General features: G+C 39.5%; 1 protein-coding gene across 1 annotated transcript in view; it reads left to right on the top strand.

Moving 5' to 3' along the window:
* LOC308701799 (uncharacterized protein) overlaps positions 1-20,683 on the top strand; it is a 34,475-nt gene extending 13,792 nt beyond the window's left edge. The window contains exons 2-3 of the mRNA XM_081384239.1: positions 14,682-16,521; positions 18,405-20,683. Coding sequence (XP_081240365.1) covers positions 14,687-16,521; positions 18,405-18,552 — 1,983 coding nt within the window. The 5' untranslated portion in view covers positions 14,682-14,686 and the 3' untranslated portion in view covers positions 18,553-20,683. The remainder of the gene's footprint in view (positions 1-14,681; positions 16,522-18,404) is intronic.
* The last annotated feature ends 255 nt before the right edge of the window (positions 20,684-20,938 follow it).

Below are 20,938 nucleotides of genomic sequence, written 5' to 3'. Positions count from 1 at the left end.
TGAATGGTTAATGTCATGGTGCAATGAGCAGAAACTGCTCTTTGTAAATAATTGGAATCTGTTTTGGGAGCGTCCTAGGCTTTACCGTGCTGATGGCTTACACCCAAACAGATTCGGATCGGATCTTCTGTCAGATAACATCTCCAAAATGTTAAATACCTTTTGACTAGTAACCAAAAGTCCAAATCATAGTTTCTGCTGCACCAAATTAACTGATATAAATACTAGTGTAGAACATTGCATAGAAACTGTGTCTATTCCTCGTTTAGTGCGATCAAATAATAAATCTACTGCAGGATCTAGGAAAAATCTAATTGTTATTAAAACAGAAAATGTTGCTATTAGTAAACAAAAACAATTTTTAAAGCTAGGTCTTCTAAACATTAGATCACTCACACCTAAGGCAGTTATTGTTAATGAAATAGTCAAAGATAATAGCTTCGATGTACTTTGTCTTACTGAAACCTGGCTTAAACCAAATGATTATTTCGGTCTAAATGAGTCCACTCCATCAGGATACTCCTATAAGCACGAGCCCCGTCTGATTGGTCGTGGCGGCGGTATTGCAACTATCTATAGAGATATTCTCAATGTTACTCATAAAACGGGTTATAAGTTTATTTCATTTGAAGTACTTGTACTAAATGTTACGCTCTTAGATGATAGAAAAACATCCCTATTATCTTTAGCCTTGGCTACCGTATATAGACCACCAGGGCCTTACGCTGATTTCCTAAAAGAATTTGCAAATTTTCTCTCAGATCTATTGGTCAATGTCGATAAAATATTAATTGTTGGAGATTTTAACATACACGTAGATAATCAAAATGATACGTTAGGGGCTGCGTTTATAGACTTATTAAACTCCTTTGGGGTTAAGCAAAACGTTACCGGACCAACTCATCGTTTTAATCATACACTCGATTTAATTATATCACATGGAACCGATCCAACCGATATAGATATCATTCCGCAAAGTGATGATGTAACTGACCATTACATGGTAACTTGCATATTACGTATCCCGGTAATATATCATGCTGCGCCGCGTTATCGATTAGGCAGAACAATCCTTCCATCCACCATAGATAATTTTTCAAATTGCTTATCGGATCTTTCTCAGCTGCTGCCTAAACCTAAACAAACAGATGAACTAGACGAACTAACCAGCACTATGAGCACCATTCTCTCTGGAAAATTGGATATTGTTGCACCTATGAGACTAAAAAAGGTCAGAGAGAAAATTAAAGCACCATGGCACAACAATACTACTCGTGTTCTAAAGAGAGAAACCCGTAATTTAGAGCGTAAATGGAAACAAACTAATTTAGAGGTTTTTAGAATCGCTTGGAAAGACAGTACGTCACGCTATAAAAAGGCCCTAAAAGCGGCCAGGGCTGAGCACCTCCGCAAACTAATAGAAAAATATACGGGCCCAAGCCGGTGGCACCGCCACCCTGGTGCCTTTAGTTACCTAAAGGCACCGGGGTGGCGGTGCCACCGGCTTTGGCCCTTCATCGCTGCTCGCAGCTATATATATATATATATATATATATAAGACAGAAACCTTATTACCTTATTCTGATTTTATGATACACTCAAAATATCCCACAACAAATCTTTTAAATTTAATGTAAAAATTAAAACGAAAGTAAGCACTGTTGGGCTCACGTAACCCTCTCATTAGAATTAAAATGTTTCAGCATTTGCGATGTATTTGGATGCTAAACTATTCTTTATTATAGGCTTTGTTCTTCACTCGTGTTCCAATATCGACAGAAAAAATCATCCTCTTCACACGCGCAAAAATGTGCTTGAAACATCACAGTGGAGCGGTGCTTACTGTGAATGTACGAATTGTACTACTGACTATTTAGAGCAGTGTAATTTTTATATGTTAGGTTAACTATTTTATTATTTTATTTTATTAACCCTCAGAGGTCGGAGATCACGCCGGCGTGATCTGCTCGCTTTTTTCCTTATGAGTTGAATTGAGACCCGAAATACTCTTTTGACTTTGATTTTACAAAGCAAGTTTCATACATCAATCGATTCTGTTAAATGTGTATTATTTTTGTGTATACTCACAATAAAAACAAAGTGCTGTGCTTTTTGCCAAATAAAGAAAAATAAACACGAAGCGAGTTCTGCCTTCTCTCTGCCAGTGTAGACCATTCTGAAACGCGTCCGAAAATGAACAATAACTCAGCGAATACTCAGTCAAACAGGCATACAGTCACACAGGCATGAAGCTTGAATTCTCTTCTTTTTAATGAAGTAATTTATATAAAAAACAAATATTCTCATCTTGTAAAATCTGTATTAAAAGAGAGCGATTCCAGTCGAGCTAATTACATCTGATTCAGATGTAATGTGACTCCGCCCACGGAGAGCGCGCGCTATTCAAACGCAAATGGCTGAGGCAATCCGTGCAATCCTGTGAACGCCCCCATATCAGCTCGAGAAAAAACACAAGTTTATTCAGATCATTACTTGTTTACACCGTCTTGCAGCTGTGAGGAATAATAATGGAAAATGTCCCCCAGAAGTGCGGGTATATCGAGGAGCGAGCTGAGGAATACTAGTAAGTTTTTTCCTTATCACGTGAATTTCTTCACGTGGGTTTCTGTTTATGAATGAATGAACGGCAGAGATGCGCGCTGTTTACCACAGCTGGCAAAGACAGTTTAAATTTAAATCGCGTGTGTGAATGAATGATGATGTTTCAGCAAGCTGTATTGCTATACTGAGATGAGTAAAAATCGACTGAAATATGTTGAAATAAAATGTAGGCTATTTGTATAAGCAACGTATTAAACTGCAAATTAACAATATGCCCTAATATTTCATGAAAACAACGTTACAGCCAGGCGAAATATGAAAGTAATGAATACATAGATAAAATGTAGGCCTATAATCATTTTTTTTTTTTACAAAGAAAGAGTACACTTGAAATATTGTTGAAATTGTAATATTGTTGTAATTGTAACCTTTTTAATAAAATGGCAAAACATATTTACAAGATAGATGTAAGCAAAATCTTAAATGGTCAATAGTCTTCTTCTAAATTGTCCTTGCATTGTGGCTCAGTCAGTGTCACACCTGAATGAATGGCTAATTATGCAGTCATTATGCAGAGTGGGTGGGACATTGTTGTAAACCACTCCTCGTTCACGCCTCCTCGCATATTGGCTTTCCAAGCAAAACCTGTTTTACATCAATTTAAATCAATGTATGGTTTTATGTGAACGATAAAGCAAGACTATTTTCACATAATTTTGAAGAAAAAACACTAGGCGAGGACATCCATTATTCAAAAGTCTTATTGAAACATATTTACTATGTGTTTTGTGGCCTTATTTCAGAAATTTTAGTTTTTAGTTTTTTCAATAACCATGCATAAACATTATTCTCTCAAAAATGAAAACATGTACATACACGTGGCTCACATATTATGGTAGCCCTGTTTGTGCTTTATAGAGTGAATTTACACCTTTGCCATTAATATGTTTATAAGCAACTGAAAAAAGCACAAATGTCAGGGCATGTCAGAACATCTCAAGGGCCCCAAAAACAGCTCAGACCCCAGAGGGTTAACCCAGATAGCAAACTGACATTGAACCAACATGGAAACGACGTCTCTCCTGACATTGAAACAACATCACTTTGCTCATCGAATTAACGTTGAATCAACGTCAGACACGCCATTCAACCGCATTTCAACATTGAATCAATGTTTTATTTTCAACGTAATAAATATTAAAGATTGATCCAACGTTGAAATTTGATTGATGATTGATACTAACCTTTACAACTAAGAATCAACGTTGAATCGACGTCTGCCTGCTATCTGAAGGCTATAATGAACAGGCTGCGATGTCAAGATTGCAATGCTGGAATGTGTGTTTGTGTGTGTGTGTGTGTATGTGTGTATGTGTGTTCATGTTTTTCTATCCCGGTGGGGACTTCAACCTGAATGCACACAGACTCATGGGGACTAAATAGAGGTCCCCATGGGTAAACAAGCTTATAAATCATACAGAATGAGTTTTTTTTGGAAATGTAAAAATGCAGAAAGTTTTCAGTGATGGGTAGGTTTAGGGGTAGGGTTAGTGTAAGGAGATAAAATATACAGTTTGTACAGTATAAAAATCATTAAATCTATGGAGAGTCCCCACAAAGATATGTGTGTGTGGGTGGGTGTGTGTGTGTGGTGTGGGCGCAATTGAACAGTGGACACATAAAAACATACTCCGTCATTATACAGGACGACATTCAAACTGCAAAGTGTTAACTTATATTTGTGTACAGTTGCAATAAAACACAACATTGTGCTTTTGTAAAATAATTTCAAGCAATCAACCCCCGAAAGGCGCTAATTTTAAAATTAAACTAAAATGCTCATGGCTGCACGGGCATTCATAATGGTGCGCATCCACGGCGAGGAACGAGCAGAACAGAGTGAACGTTTTTCAGGTAATTCCTACTTCCATAGGAATTCATTTGAAACGCCCGCTCAGCCACTATCAATGTCAGTGTGGATGAACATATTTTACTTTCGTTTTTAAGTTGGCGATTCAAAAGCCCCCAGCGGTGTCACACGTCGATTAACCGGTGGTAAAATATTCTCACCGTCACAAACCTATTATATTTTTATGTAGATACAATAGGCCTACCTGATTTTGAACACAAGAGGGCAGTATAGCCCTATGTATGACTTGACTTTTATGGGCCTAAATAGTACAATTACTATTTTTAAACTTATAAATATTTATTAAATTGAAAAAAAAAGAATAAAATGGGTTTAGTTGATATTTTTATACTTTTATATAGAAATAAATGGTGTTTAATTACATTTTTAGAAGATGAGGGTTTAAGTGTTACTTTACTTTAGTCCCTCACTATAGCAAAACCGTTTGAGATGTTTAAGATCCGTTCACAATTTAGCATCTTTAATGTATCTTTATCATTTTGAAAAAGTTTGGTGTGAATAAAATACACCAGTTAGGAAGAGTAGCTAAAAACTCTGAAATATCCAAAAAATCCACATTCAAACCAAAATATCTGACTTCCTTTTGCTCTGAGCTAATAACTGTAAATTAGAAAGTTGTCCGGCTCGGTGAGACCAATATATATACTGATTTTTGTAACTGTTGGTAAAACTAACCCACCCACTTTTGTCAAACGCATGTTGAAAGTGACATACTTCCTGCTGCCAGTTGGTGGCGCTATAACTTTGACTCACAATAGTTACATCCATCTGATCGGCCTCTTACCACGAACATACTGCTAAAGTTTCATCAAGATCAGTTAATGTATGCAGAAGTTATAACACTTCGTCTCCTCTCTTTTCTCGCCATAAATTTGTTTCCTCGCCACGGCCAAACCGTTCGAGATATCAAAAATCCGTCCGCAATTTAGCATTCTCAATGTCTTGACTTCATGCTGACTGAGTTTGGAGGTGATTGAATGAATTCTCTAGGAGGAGTACATCACATTCCACAGCAAGCGTTTTCCAAACAACCCATAATAGCCGACTTCCTGTTGGGCTGGCGTGAAACTTGACAGAGGGAAAGTTGTTCGGCCCGATGATATCTATATGTGTACCGAGTTTCATATTAATTCATGCAAGCGTGTTTGACATATGGACCAAGTTTTCAGACCCTGTTCAAGAGGGCGCTGTTGAGCCCCCCTGCCACGCCCGTTTCTGAAACTTTTCACATGTCTACTGGCTAATAAGTGTTATGTGTCTGTCGAGTTTCATCCAATTTCAAGCATGCTAAGAGTCTCAAACGCATCCGAAAAGAATATTGAAATTTGATGCGTTGCCACGGCAACAGTATCTAAGATATCAATAATCCTTTCACAGGTCTACATCTGCCGTGTGTTTACATTATACACATAAAGTTTGAAGCAAATCGGGTAAAAGTAAGAGGGTGACTTCAAAGCATTTTGAAAGTGACACACTTCCTGCTGCCAGTTGGTGGCGCTATAACTTTGACTCACAATAGTCACATCCATGTGATCGGCCTCTTACACCGAATACACTGCTGAAGTTTCATCAAGATCAGTCTGCAGAAGTTATAACACACTTCCTGTGTCCCATTATTCGCCATAAATTCGTTTCCTCGCCACGGCCAAACCGTTCGAGATATCAAAAATCTGTTCGCAAGAATTGATCCTCAATGTCTTGACTTTATTCTCACCGAGTTTGGTGGCGATCGGATGAAATCCCTAGGAGGAGTATTTCACATTCCATTGTATGCGTTTTCCAAACAACGTATAATAACCGACTTCCTGTTGGGCTTTTGTAAAACTTAGAGCACGAAAGTTGTTCGGCCCGATGAGATCTATATGTGTACTGAGTTTCATATTATTACATGCAAGCGTGTTTGATTTATGGACCAAGTTTTCGGACCCCATTCCAGGGGGCGCTGTCGATCCCCCCTGCCACGCCCCGGTACCTGCTTCAGCCCGGCCCTGATGGCCGCAGGTTCTGACGTGTGTGCAAAATTTCAAGAGTTTTTGAGCATGTTAAGGGCCCCAAAAGTGGCAAAAAGGCAAAAAAAAAAATAATGAAGAAAAAAAAAAAATCCTTACGAAAACAATAGGGCCTTCGCCCTTTCAGGGCTTGGGCCCTAATAATCCTTACGAAAACAATAGGGCCTTCGCCCTTTCAGGGCTTGGGCCCTAATAACCAAAACAATCCTAGGTTCTTATTTAACACCGTGGCTAGACTAACAAATAAACAAGCGTCACCTGAACAAAATATTCCGTTACAGTTTAGTAGTAATGATTTCATTAATTTTTTCACTGAGAAAATAGAAAACATCAGATCCACATTTGTAAACGTTCAATCTTCAATCGCGCCTTATAATTCAGCCTCGATTATCACCCCGCAAGAACAATTACAGTGCTTTACAACTATAGAACAAAAAGAGTTATAAACTTAGAGTAATAAACTTATCATTTCCTCTAAAACAACAACATGTTTATTAGATCCCATACCAACTAAACTATTGAAAGAAGTGTTACCTATAGTGGAAGAGCCTCTCCTCAATATTATTAACTCGTCTTTATCTTTAGGTCATGTTCCAAGAACATTTAAATTGGCAGTTATAAAACCTCTCATTAAGAAACCACAATTAGACCCAAATAACCTAGCAAATTATAGACCCATTCTTAAATCTTCCTTTTATGTCCAAAATATTAGAAAAAGTTGTGTCTGCCCAACTGGGCTCTTTCTTGCAAGAAAATGACACCTATGAAAAGTTTCAGTCTGGGTTCAGGCCGCATCATAGCACTGAAACTGCGCTTGTTAAAATCACAAATTATTTACTCTTAGCTTCTGACCAAGGCTGTATCTCAATACTAGTTTTACTTGATCTTAGTGCTGCGTTCGATACTATAGATCACACAATACTCTTAGATCGACTACAAAACTATACCGGTGTTCAAGGACAAGCATTAAGCTGGTTCAGATCATACCTATCTGACTGCTACCATTTTGTCTATTTAAACGGAGAAAAATCGTTCATAACTCCAGTAAACTATGGAGTGCCGCAAGGATCTGTGTTAGGCCCTCTATTATTCTCAATATATATGCTGCCACTTGGAAATATTATAAGGAAACATGGAATTAGTTTCCATTGTTATGCTGATGACACTCAACTATATATTTCATCACGATCGGATGAAAACGCTAAATTATCCAAATTGACAGAGTGTGTTAAAGATATAAAAGATTGGATGACGAACAATTTTCTTTTATTAAATCCAGATAAGACAGAGGTAATACTTATTGGTTCAAAAAACCACCCGCAAAACCTTTCACAATACAACTTTAACATAGTAGGGTGTCCTGTTACTTTATCCTCTACAGTAAAAGACCTGGGTGTTATATTAGATTGTAACTTGTCTTTTGAAAATCATATTTCATATGTTACAAAAACAGCCTTTTTTCACCTTAGAAATATTGCTAAGTTATGTAACATGCTATCAGTTTCTGATGCAGAAAAGTTAGTTCATGCATTTATGACCTCGAGACTAGATTACTGTAATGCTTTATTAGCTGGTTGTCCTGCATCCTCAATAAACAAGCTACAGTTAGTCCAAAATGCCGCCGCTAGAGTTCTTACTAGATCAAGAAAGTTTGACCATATAACACCAATTTTATCATCACTACATTGGTTACCTATAAAGTTCCGTATTAATTACAAGGTATTGCTACTGGCTCAAGTTTATTTAACGGATCTTCTATCGCCCTATAATCCATCGCGCTCTTTAAGATCACTAAATTCGAGGCTTTTGGTCATACCTAGGATATCCAGATCCACCAAAGGAGGGAGATCATTTTCACATTTAGCTCCAAAACTCTGGAATAGCCTTCCTGATACTGTTCGTTGCTCAGATTCCCTCTCCCAGTTTAAAACTAGATTAAAGACGCATCTCTTCAGCCAGGCATTCATATAATATTTTAATCTTACAGTTAAATCCGGTCTCTACTTCATAAACGCCAGAGGAGAACTGGCCCCCGACTGAGCCTGGGTTCTCCCAAGGTTTTTTTTTTTCTCCATTAGGTCACCTGATGGAGTTTTTCGGTTCCTTGCCACTGTTGCCTTTGGCTTGCTCAGTTGGGGATACTTAAATTGATTAATCGATTCAACAGTGCTATTGATCTGCATTACCAAACGTGGATGTTTTACACCAGAAACAAACACTGATGTACTATTTTATTTAATACTGTGAAGCTGCTTTGATACAATCTGTATTGTGAAAGGCGCTATATAAATAAAGTTGACTTGACTTGACTTGACTGTGGTAAAGTAGAAAAAACACTGTAGGACAGATAGCCTACATTTTTACTTGTACGTCAAATTCTTTTTAACACAGTTTGTGCTTGTTAGACATATGATAATTGGTAAGGCGCGTCAAGTTCATTTTGTAAAGCGCGTTTCAAACGCGCGGGTGATTTTAGTTTGGCTTTCTCTGGCAGCGCGCAAACAGCCTAAATGCCTTGCCCTTGTAGAAGATAAAATTCGCTCTTCATACCTTTTACAAGTAGAAAACATGAAGATATCAGAAAAGAGATCGATGGTCTCTTTCCTGCTCGTGTCCCACATCCCTCTCAAAGCGCAGAGCGGTAGGCTATCACGCGCCTTTGTGTGGAAATATTAAACAAAAGTTTATTTATACTTTATACTTTATTATATTATGTAAGTTACCAGTATTTACTGATATTTATTTCAATGCTTTACAGGCATTTTAGTGTGTTGTTTCTTTCATTTCAAAACAACCCCCCCCCCCCAACCACCGCAACACCGCCGGTATTTGGGTCCATTACTACTGCGGTGGTAAAAAACTGCCACCGTCACAGCCCTACTTGCGACCCTGGATGAGATGTGTCAAGAAATCGGTTTAATAGATACATGGCAGGCTTTACACCCTGGGCAGAGGGAATATACTTTATTTTCTGGAGTACACAAATCCAGCAGTAGAATAGATTATATTTTTTCACCTAAAGCTTCCCTTCATAATATATTGGATTGCGAGATAGGTACGACAAATTAAACCAATAACAATACAATAAGGAAAACAATAAGTTGATGACCTTTGATCAGATTGTTTTAAAGTATAATATTGATAGGAAGCACTTTTTACATATAACCAAATACATAGCTTTGTATAAAAAAAGCTAAAGGACCATCCAGGCAGCCTTGGTCTGTCTACAATAGAAGAACAGCTTAATAAACTCATCTTCTCGATCAATACTTAGCCGTTTTTTATAATATTCTCTCAAGTTCGAACAAAGATAATTCAGATAAAGTTAGGAGACTATGGGAAACTAATCTTGGGGTAGAAATAAACAAAGCGGACGGGGGAATGGTATGTGTAACATTACTTGTAACATTACAAGTAATGTTACATTACAAGTAACATTATCCTGGGAAATGCAGTTTAAAATACTGCACAGATTACATATCACTTCGGTTCTGTTTTGTGTTTTGACACAAAATGAACCCCAATTTATCCAGCCTATGCAATAAATGCAAGATCGCAGAGGGAACCCTTATGCACTACTTCTGGGGATGTTTTTAGGTTCAGTATTTCTGGGCGGGGTTTTGTCTAAAAGTGGGTAAAATCTTTTCCTGTTCTTTATAATTAGGGCCTAAGATCTGTTTACTGGGACTTACAGAGGATCTCCCTCATGGTTTTAAGGGTGATCATCTCTTGCAAATATTATTATTTTGTGCCCGCAAAAGTATTTTGTTTCAATGGATAACTGAAATAACCCCATCAGTGGTTCAGTGGATAAATATTGTTAAGGGCTTTATTCCTAATGAAGCCTTTTCCACTGCACTAAGAGGCAAACCCTTTAAATTCTACAGGACCTAGGGCCTCTTTCTAAAATACTTGGGTGTAGATGCGGAACACATGCTGTCCTTGGGAATTCAAAATGTAGCTTGGAAGGAGTAGAGGTAATTTTGGGGTGGCTGCTATTCTATAACTAATTCATTATTATTATTATTATTATTTTTTTATATGCATATGAACAGACTTCCAAGGAAAACAAATAAGGGATTCAGATGGAAGTTTCATGTTTTGCTTGCATGTTTGACTTGTGATGTGTTTCCTCCGTTTGTTCTTTCCTATTTATGTGTTTTGAAAATCCCTGTAATGCCTAAAACCACAACAATTTTTTTTAAAACGTACTCTGTTACTAACGTAACCTCGGTTCTCTCTAGAGAGGGAACGAGTACTGCTTAATAGCTTTAGCTAGGGGAGAACTCCTTTTCCACAAGATATTGAAGCCAAAAAATTATCCTTAATTTTGTATTAATGTAAAACGCGTTGCAGCAGCATGCAGACATGGGCGAGACGGCTCGCGTGCCCATTGGCTGCCCTGCGGCAACTGCAGCAGCCTATCGAGAGAGCCCTCTCATGATGTCAGACCAATAAGGGCGCTTCGCGCCCACTGCGTCATGTCCCGCCGAATTGGCGGGCCCTTGGGCTATAAATATAGGCTCAAAAGGCTGGTTTAGCTGGTTTTTCATCGGCGAAGCGAACCAGAGCGTGATACATGCACGGCAAGTTATGCAGTACTCGTTCTCTCACTAGAGAGAACCGAGGTTACGTTAGTAAACGAGTATGTTCTCTTACGAGAGGTTCTCTCGTACTGCGTAACAGCTTACTCCAGGGGAACACAGTGTAAAACGCTGTGCATGCTGAGATTCAACACTAACGTCCCCAGGGCAGGTGCCCGGGGCTCATATAGTGCATAATCATGAGGGACTCACAGAGAATCCGGGAAGAGGGGCTAGAATAGCATCATCTGAAGCACTGGAGATTCTGAAGCCATGAGACCAAGTATCTTTTGAAACTTTTTGAGCGGGACTAAAGCGCCATGGCGAAAATTTTTCGTCATGTGCTGAATACTCAGTCTGCGCTGTGGCGACAGGTGTGCTGTCATAGACAGCGAGTCCAGCTCTCTACCCAGAAAAGATATCGTCTGACTGAGAGACAGTGAACTCTTCGCCCAATTGACTGAGACGAATTTCAAAAATTGCCTGTGACGTGACGCTATTTGTATTTGGAAATAAGCGTCTTTCAGATCTATTGACATAAACCAGTCCCCTTGGCGAATTTGCGAGAGGATTTTCTTGGTTGCGAGCATTCTGAAACGTCGTTTATCTAGGTCGCCATGACAACAGCGTTTGTGTGCAGGCAAGCGGGCTGTGTTACCGACTTGTTTACTGCAAAATACACTGGAACAGTCGCATTAACCGGAACTGAACAAGCGAGAAGTATTGGTGAAAGTCCGGCCGCAGCGGGGCTTGAACACCATCGTTTTCTTAGACTGGCTAGGAAGACTTTGAGTTGCCATAGAAACGGTGTTTGGGTGCATGCGATCGGTTTGTACAACGCGCTCGTTGGCTGCAAAATGCACATTTGCAGTCGCCTTTTAAGGGAACTGACAGAACGAAAGCATTGACAGCATAATTTTATCTGCTGGCAGACCCGGGATTCGAACACGGGTCTCTCATGCGAAAGCCTAAGATTCCGCCACTGAGCCACAGGGGGGAACACATAAACTCTCAGTTAGCGTGCGCATATAGGAGAGCGTCAACATGCCTTGTGCCAGCGTTTGTTTGCAGACGTGCGTGTATTACAACAGGCTCGTTTACTGCAATATTGACATTTCCAGTCGCCTGAACTTCAGAGGGGAATGAGAAATGTGTGAGAAATGGAGGTTGGTCCGGCCTCTGCGGGACTAAAAACACTCTTTTCTCCTTTCGCCAGCGACGCACACGAACCATAGAAACGGTGTTTGGGTGCAGGCGAGCGGGTTGTACAATGCGGGTTGTACAAAGCACAGCGCTTTTTACGGCGCAGTACCGCGGTGGGCGGAGATGAAGTCTCGGAGAAAGGATGCCAGGCGAGTCCTCAGAGTCACCATAGGCATTAGCGCGAGAGCTGTGTGATCCTCACCAGGAAAAGGGGTGTCTTGAAAAAGCCCGGCTCTTATAGTGCAATGAGAGTGTGTGTCGCTGTGGCGAACATACACACACAAAACCAGTGTTGGGGAGTAGTTAACTACAAGTAGCGACGCTACTAACTTAACTACATTTTTCAGTAGCTTGGCAGTAGCTCAGTTGCTTTTTAAACAGTGTAGCTTTTCCAGTAGCTAACTACTTTTTGCAGCAAGTAGCGGTGTAGCGCGAGCAAAAGCTACATTGCGTTTTGTCGAGCCTGCGCGAATCAGCGCGATGCAAGGATATTCTTCTTCTTGTTAGATTACAAACTAATTTTTTGCCATTACCGCCACCTGTTGTTTAATCACGCATCACCGAGATACTTCCGGGTGGCAGAACTCGAGCGGCTTCCACTGACTAACTGAAGAGATCCAGCCGGCGACTGCAACAGTTTCCTACTTTTGTTGTTTTTCAACCGCTCAAAGGTGAATATTACTGCTGGAGAACAATTATGTCACATAACATTTACCTCAGGAAAGCCATTTAATGACCATGATATGCTATATAGCACGTTATTTTGGCTGGAAAAAAGAGCTAGAGAGAGAGTAACGTTATTTTGCTAATTATGTGTAGGCCTACTATATTACATATTTATTATATTTTTTACATATATCATTAAACACATTTGTTATTATGATAAAAAATGCATTATATTTAATTACATTTTTTTTTATTACATTTTTGCTGTCGACGGTGGGTCTCCCTTCCAAGCAATTTACTAATTTTACTAATAAATGTACAATTTTGTTTTAAACACTAAATATTTTACTTAAAACATTCCTCAGACACTTATTCAGTTATTTATAATATACGTTGTTCAAAAAAATCAAAAGTAGTTTCAATGTAGCTAGCTACTTTTTGATAGTAACTTGTAGTGTAGCTAACTACTTTTCCAAAAGAGCAGCTTGACTGTAGTTTAACTACTTTAACTTACAAGTAGCTTGTAGCTTGTCAAACTACAGTTTCAGAGTAGCTTCCCCAACACTGCACAAAACACAGTAGCAGAGAAAAGGATATAACGCCGGAAAGCGTTAGCAGGAACGGCGACTGAAGGCGGCGAGTTGTCGACCAGCGGCTTCAGGTGCAAAGGCTCGTCCTGCAGAAGGCTTATTAGATGGCGCGGCTTCTTTCTCTCGGGATCCAGCGATGCGTGAGCTTCGCTTGAAGAGATGAAAAATCAGCTAAACCAGCCTTTCGAGCCTATATTTATGCCCAAGGGCCCGCCAATTCGGCGGGACATGATGCAGTGGGCGCGAAGCGCCCTCATTGGTCTGATGTCATGAGAGGGCTCTCTCGATTGGCTGCTGCAGTTACCAAAGGGCACGCGAGCCGTCTCGCCCATTTCTGTATGCTGCTGCAACGCGTTTTACATTTAATACAAAATTAAGGATAAATTTTTTGGCTTCAATATCTCGTGGAAAAGGAGTTTTCCCCTAGCGTAAGCTATTACGCAGTACAAGAGAACCTCTCGTAAGAGAACTGTTAGTTTAAAACCAGTAAAAGCCGCGGTCAGTCTACACTTTGAGCATGTTGCACACACTGCAACGGTCGTGAAATTAGGTCACACTCTGCGGTGTCTTTTATTAAAAACATATATGACAAAAAATAATTATTCCAAAAATATACAATCTACTGCACTTTACAGCAAAAATTAGTTTTTTTTTCACAGCGAAATTCACTTGATCTTGTGTTTCCGGTGTCCCACATTCACATGCGTTTGAATGTACGTCAGTGGAAGGAAACGTTTATTGTAACCGGCCCATAATTACGTTTTCAGTTTAATGAATTAAATATCAATCTAAATATTGGTGTCAAAATTATTACACTGTTGTATATTTTTTTAATGTATTAATATTACATTAGATAATTGTCGGCCAAATATATTTAATATATCTCACTACTGAAATATGGTATTTGTATATAATGTTTTAAAAATAATAATTGAAGATCAATGTACCTCATTCATGTACATTTTCAGGGACGTATAATTTATAAAAAGGCATAAAAATGATTGTAATATTTATAGAAGTTGTTTACTTTGGTACATCATGGTTCACTGTTTTGTCCTTTCACTTATATACTCACATACATCTCTTGGAATTGTTTTGATGTACTGAAAATGAAATATTTTTTTCTCTTTGATATTAGACCCGATGGAAGAGATCGAGGAGAGTGAAGAACTGAGTGAAGTGAAGGAGGAACATCATGTCAAACCTGGAGAAAAACCTTATAGTCGCTCAAAGACTAAAAATAAATGTTTAAAGAAAAGACAAGCCAAGAAATCTTTCACCTGCACTCAGTGTGGGAAGAGTTTCACAACCAAAATACGTCTTGAGATTCACATGAGGATCCACACCGGAGAGAAGCCGTTCATGTGTGAACAGTGTGAAAAGAGATTCTCAGACAAAACATATCTTAAGATTCACATGAGAGTTCATACAGGAGAGAAGCCACATGTATGCAATCAATGTGGGAATAGTTTTAGTCAATCATCAAACCTTAAGCAACACATGAGAGTTCATACAGGAGAGAAGCCACATGTATGCAATCAATGTGGGAATAGTTTTAGTCAATCATCACACCTTAATGTTCACATGATGATCCACACCGGAGAGAAGACGTTCACATGTGATCAATGCGGGAAGAGTTTCATTCGATCTTCATACCTTAAAGAACACATAAAAATCCACACAGGAGAAAAGCCGTTCACATGTGATCAATGCGGAAAGAGTTTCCCACGAAAACATAGTCTTGATGTTCACATGAGGATCCACACCGGAGAGAAGCCGTTCTCATGTGATCAATGCGGCAACACTTTTCGTCATGCATCAGACCTGAAGACACACCTGACAGTTCATACGAAGGAGAAGCCGTATTCATGTTCTGTGTGTGGAAAGAGTTTTTCACGGTGGGACACTTTACATAAACATGAGAAAATACACACTGGTGTGAGAGAGTACATGTGCTTTGAGTGTGAGAAGACATTCACTACAGCGAACTGTTTAAAACTGCACCAGAGAATTCACACTGGAGAAAAACCTTACATGTGTTCACACTGTGACAAGAGATTCAGTCGATCATCAAATCTGAGATCACATGAGATGATCCACACTGGAGAAAAACCTTACAAGTGTTTACACTGTGACAAGAGATTCAGTCGGTCAGCACATCTAAAAAAACATGAGATGATCCACACTGGAGAAAAACCTTACAAGTGTTTACACTGTGACAAGAGATTCAGTCGATCATCAAATCTGAGATCACATGAGATGATCCACACTGGAGAAAAACCTTACAAGTGTTCACACTGTGACAAGAGATTCAATCGGTCAGCACATCTAAAAAAACATGAGATGATCCACACTGGAGAAAAACCTTACAAGTGTTCACACTGTGACAAGAGATTCAGTCGGTCAGCACATCTGAAAACACATGAGATGATCCACACTGGAGAAAAACCTTACATGTGTTCACACTGTGACAAGAGATTCAGTCGGTCAGCACATCTAAAAAAACATGAGAGGATTCACACTGGAGAAAAACCTTACAAGTGTTCACACTGTGACAAGAGATTCAGTGTGTCATCATCTCTGAAGACACATGAGAGGATCCACACTGGAGAAAAACCTTACAAGTGTTCACACTGTGACAAGAGATTCAGTCTGTCAGCAAATCTGAAAACACATGAGATGAACCACACTGGAGAAAAACCTTACAAGTGTTCACACTGTGACAAGAGATTCAGTCTGTCATCATCTCTGAAAACACATGAGAGGATCCACACTGGAGAAAAACCTCACAAGTGTTCACACTGTGACAAGAGATTCAGTCACTCATCAAATCTGAAAACACATGAGAGGATCCATAGCAGAGAGAATTTGCACACGTGTGATCAGTGCGGAAATAGTTTCTCTATTAAAACTCACCTGAAGCGACACATGAATATCCATGCAATGGAGAAACCACATCAACACAGTGTGAGATCACGGTGAGTAGTTTATCTTTATGTGCTGAGAAACAAAACCTGGAATCTTGAAGTTAGTTTGGCTTGTGTGCTTTTCCTGCAGCAGTTTCACCATTAAAGGTTTCCAAAATCGTTTCAGTGGTTCATCAAGTCGTAATAGGGTGTAAGGCACTTATGCCTCTGCTTTGTGGTCCTTTATCTGCTATAACCACGCATCTAAGATTGCCAGATCGGGTCGCGTTTCTGAGGTTCTAATGAGACAATACCGCTTCCAACCTGTAGGGCGACCGCAGGGGAAAAGTTCCATAGTGTTACTTTAAGGGTTAGGCTTTATTTTTCATGTGCATTTAGTCCATGGAAATTGTATTTACTACTATAAATTGAAACGTTTGGTAGATGTTTTCACACAGTGGCCCTCATTTACAAAACAAGCGTACTACAGAAAATTGGGCTCACGGTTTAAATTGGCATTTATTTATCAATATGGACGTGAGCAGTGGCTATGTTTAAATCTCACATCTGGTCTGATATTGTGTTATCATTATGAGAACACCAGGCATGAGATTTACACTGAACAAAATTACACTTTTTGTTTTTGCCCCCATTTTTCATGAGCTGAAAGATCTATCAAAAAAGATCAAAGACTTACGTTTTAAAAGGCCACTCTAAAATGTGCAGTTTTAGTCCGGGGGGTCTGAAAACCAGTCAGTATCTGTAAGCACCATTTGCCTCTCAAAGTGCAACACATCTCCTTCGCATAGAGTTGATCAGGTTGTTGATTGTGGCCTGTGGAATGTTGGTCCGCTCCTCTTCAATGGCTGTGTGAAGTTTCTGGATATTGGCAGGACCTGGAACACGCTGTCATATACGCCGATCCAGAGCATCCCAAACATGCTCAATGGGTGACATGTCCGGTGAGTATGCTGGCCATGCAAGAACTGGGATGTTTTCAGCTTCCAGGAATTGTGTACAGATCCTTGCAGAATGGGGCTGTGCATTATCACGCTGCAACATGAGTTGATGGTCGTGGATGAATGGCACAACAATGGGCCCCAGGATCTTGTCACAGTATCTCTGTGCATCAATAAAGGCACCTGTGTTCGTTGTCCATAACATACCCCTACGCATACCATAACCCCATCGCCACCATGGGCCACTCGATCCACACAACATTGACATCAGCAAACTGCTCACCCACATGACGCCATACACGCTGTACGCCATCTGCCCTGTACAGTAAAAACAATGTTACACATGGTCTGTGGTTGTGAGGCCGGTTGGATGTACTACCAAATTCTCTGAAATGCCTTTGGAGACGGCTTACGGTAGAGAAATGAATATTCAATTCACGGTCAACAGCTCTGGTGGACATTCCTCCAGTCAGCATGCCAATTGCACGCTCCCACAAAACTTGCGACATCCGTGGCATTGTGCTGTGTGATAAAACTGCACATTTTTGAGTGGCCTTTTATTTTGGCCAGCCTAAGGCACACCTGTGCAATAATAATGCCGTTTAATCAGCATCTTGATATGTCACACCCGTGAGGTGGATGGATTATCTCAGCAAAGGAGAAGTGCTCACTAACACAGATTTGTGAACAATATTTGAGAAATATGCCGTTTGTGTATAGAAAAAGTCTTAGATCTTTGAGTTCAGCTCATGAAAAATGTGTGGCAAAAACAAAAGTGTTGCGTTTATAATTGTGTTCAGTGTAAATGAAGATTGCCTCATTTATCAATGTAAGATCAGTCGTGCGATGTACGTACAATTAGTTGTTTCAGCCCTGGTTGGTTTGTTTGTTTTGCTGCCTTTTTGCAGGCAGCAAAAAGGCAGCAAAGTTGAGCTTCACTTTTCATTTCATGTTGTCTCTCATTTGAAATCTCACATGATTTAATGTTTCTTTTAGACGTGATGGACGTGAACAAGAAAGGAAAACAGAAGCCAATAAATCTGTCTCCTGCCCTCAGTGTAAAAAATCCTTCACATGTAAATCAAGTCTGAAGATTCACATGAGAGTTCACACTGGGAAGAAACGGCTCAGGATTTCTCTCTGAAATCACATCTTCTCATTCTGAAGAAAGACCATTTAACTGTGATCAGTGCGGTAAAGTTTCATTGGGCATTTGTCCTGAAGAAATACCAACATGACAATCCACACAAAGAAGAAGATTCATTCGTAATATTACAGCAGAAAAGACACGGCAGTGTGTGTTTCAGTGCTGGAAGTCTGTTACTACAGCAGATGAACTGAAAGACCACCAGAAAAGGACATAACACTTTTGAGAGAGAAATTAATCTGATATTAATTTTTAACTCGTTCTTCATTGTTTTTCATCAGAACTTCTAGTTTATCTTCCACTTCTACTCTTCCATGCAAATACAACATAAAATTGTATGTACAGTAGCTCTGAAACTGGACACTTTTGTTCTCTTGAGATGATTTGGCTCTTAGAAGTCATTAAAGAGAGAGATCTGTCTCATTCGCTTTCACTTTTACTTAATTTTTGCATTTGCTTTAAGTAATGATCGATTAAACTCATTACTCATTTTATCAATCATTTTATTTTATGCTCATTCTGCTTGAATCAGGATAAATTTTAGTTCTGAAAGCCATGAAATAGTTTGCTTTTTGAGCTTTCCATGTTTTAACTTTGTCAATAGAGCTTTTAAATGCCTAATGTAGTGAACAGCAGACATGATGGCACCAGAGGTCCATACTTCACAACAGGAGTCTCTTTGTCTTACTGTGATTTAAGAAGACAGAAGGATGTGATAGGACTCTCAAAGACAACTAAAGGACTACGGTAATCAGGACTGCCGTTGATCGCTAATCTAATCACCGGTTGCCCATTGTTCATGGGTTTTCAGCTCAACTCCATTCTTGAGGTGTGAACGACCATGGACTGCCCAGGGCCCCCAAACTGGCTAGAACATGGTAGGAACAAAGAACCCTGAGAAAAAGACAAATCTTTAGAACCACAAAAAGGGACAGGAAACTGTAAAGAACATGTCCTACATATCTCCTTATTCATCCAGGGAACTGTGTGCTCACAGTGGAAACTGCACCTGGAATAACAGCCAATGTAATCTCACCAACTAACACAGAAATGGACATCTGGGTGATACCTCAACCAATTTACATCAAGTTTGGACTCTACAAGTTCAGAATGCTGTCCCAAGAACTTTGAGAAAGGTTTGGAAAGAAAATTTCCCAGGTTCTAAAGACACTTGTTCATTTAACTGTGTATTTTGGGATTGGAACACTTGGAATGCAACGACCCAATCACACCACTACAGTAGTAGAGTTTCTGACCTAAAGAGGGAAGGAACAACAGCACAACCAAGAATACTCTTGCAAGTAAACCTTCACCGGCATGGACCTTCAAGCAGCTCAACCGCTTCTGTTGAGGACTTCAGAATTCAACACCTGAGCTGCACGACTCTTGGCTTTGTAACCTCTAGCCTGCAAAGGATCCTGCAGATCGACCACCGCCTGACCTACAGTTTTCCGGATTACACAAGGACCAGCAGCGAACCTCCAGCACTCAGTGCGGCTCTGCAACTGGTGGAAAGGAATCCAGTTTACCCCCACTGCGAATGGAAAGACACCAGTGGAAGACGTAGCCCATTGCCGGACTGATCACCCGACCACGTGGAAAATAAATATAAGCTAACCAAACCTCTTCCCAAAGGCCGGGGCATTAGGTTGTTGCTACATTTACATTTACGCATTTGGCAGATGCTTTTATCCATACATTGGATTTCAAGGCACACATTTACATTTACATACATGGGAAATCAAACCCATGACCTTGGCGTTGCAAGCGCCAACGCTCTACAAAAAAACAATCTAATATAGCAACAAGCTCAAACAGTAGAGACTGTATCTAGTGTCTGCATATACAGATAGATACATAAGACACATTATCTGTATTCATAGTAAATGCTTATATACTATTTCATACCAGCATCTAGAAAGACCACAATTGACTTCAATTTCTTCATCCAATCCATTGCTCACCTACCTAACATTAGTTGTACACATCCATTTGTGTAATTGTTTGTAGTATCTGTTTGATTATTGATTACATTTTCTAAGTAGTTTAGTCATTTTCCTTTGTAGTATTTAGTAAGTGTGATATTTTACTCTTGTATATCTCTTTGTTAATAAATTCATATTATTGCAAACTGTGTCATTCTTGTGTTGATAATCAGAGATTCTACAAGCTCGCCAGAATCTCACTAAATCCTTCAGATTGATCAGATGATGAACTTCCTTTAATTTATATAATTCTCATTCTTTCAACATTCTTCCATGATTGCTCTTTATTGCCAAGGTGAAATTCCTTGGCTGGTGCCCCGTAATATAGGAAGGATGTGACCAAAAACTCAATATTAATAATATTTATGACCATAAATCAAGTCAAGTCAAGTTATCTT

The sequence above is a fragment of the Scardinius erythrophthalmus genome (assembly GCF_964197995.2).
Source record: "Scardinius erythrophthalmus genome assembly, chromosome: 1".
NCBI lineage: Eukaryota > Metazoa > Chordata > Actinopteri > Cypriniformes > Leuciscidae > Scardinius > Scardinius erythrophthalmus.
Note: the sequence above shows the minus strand (reverse complement) of the source record. Positions and strands in the feature narration are given on the sequence as shown.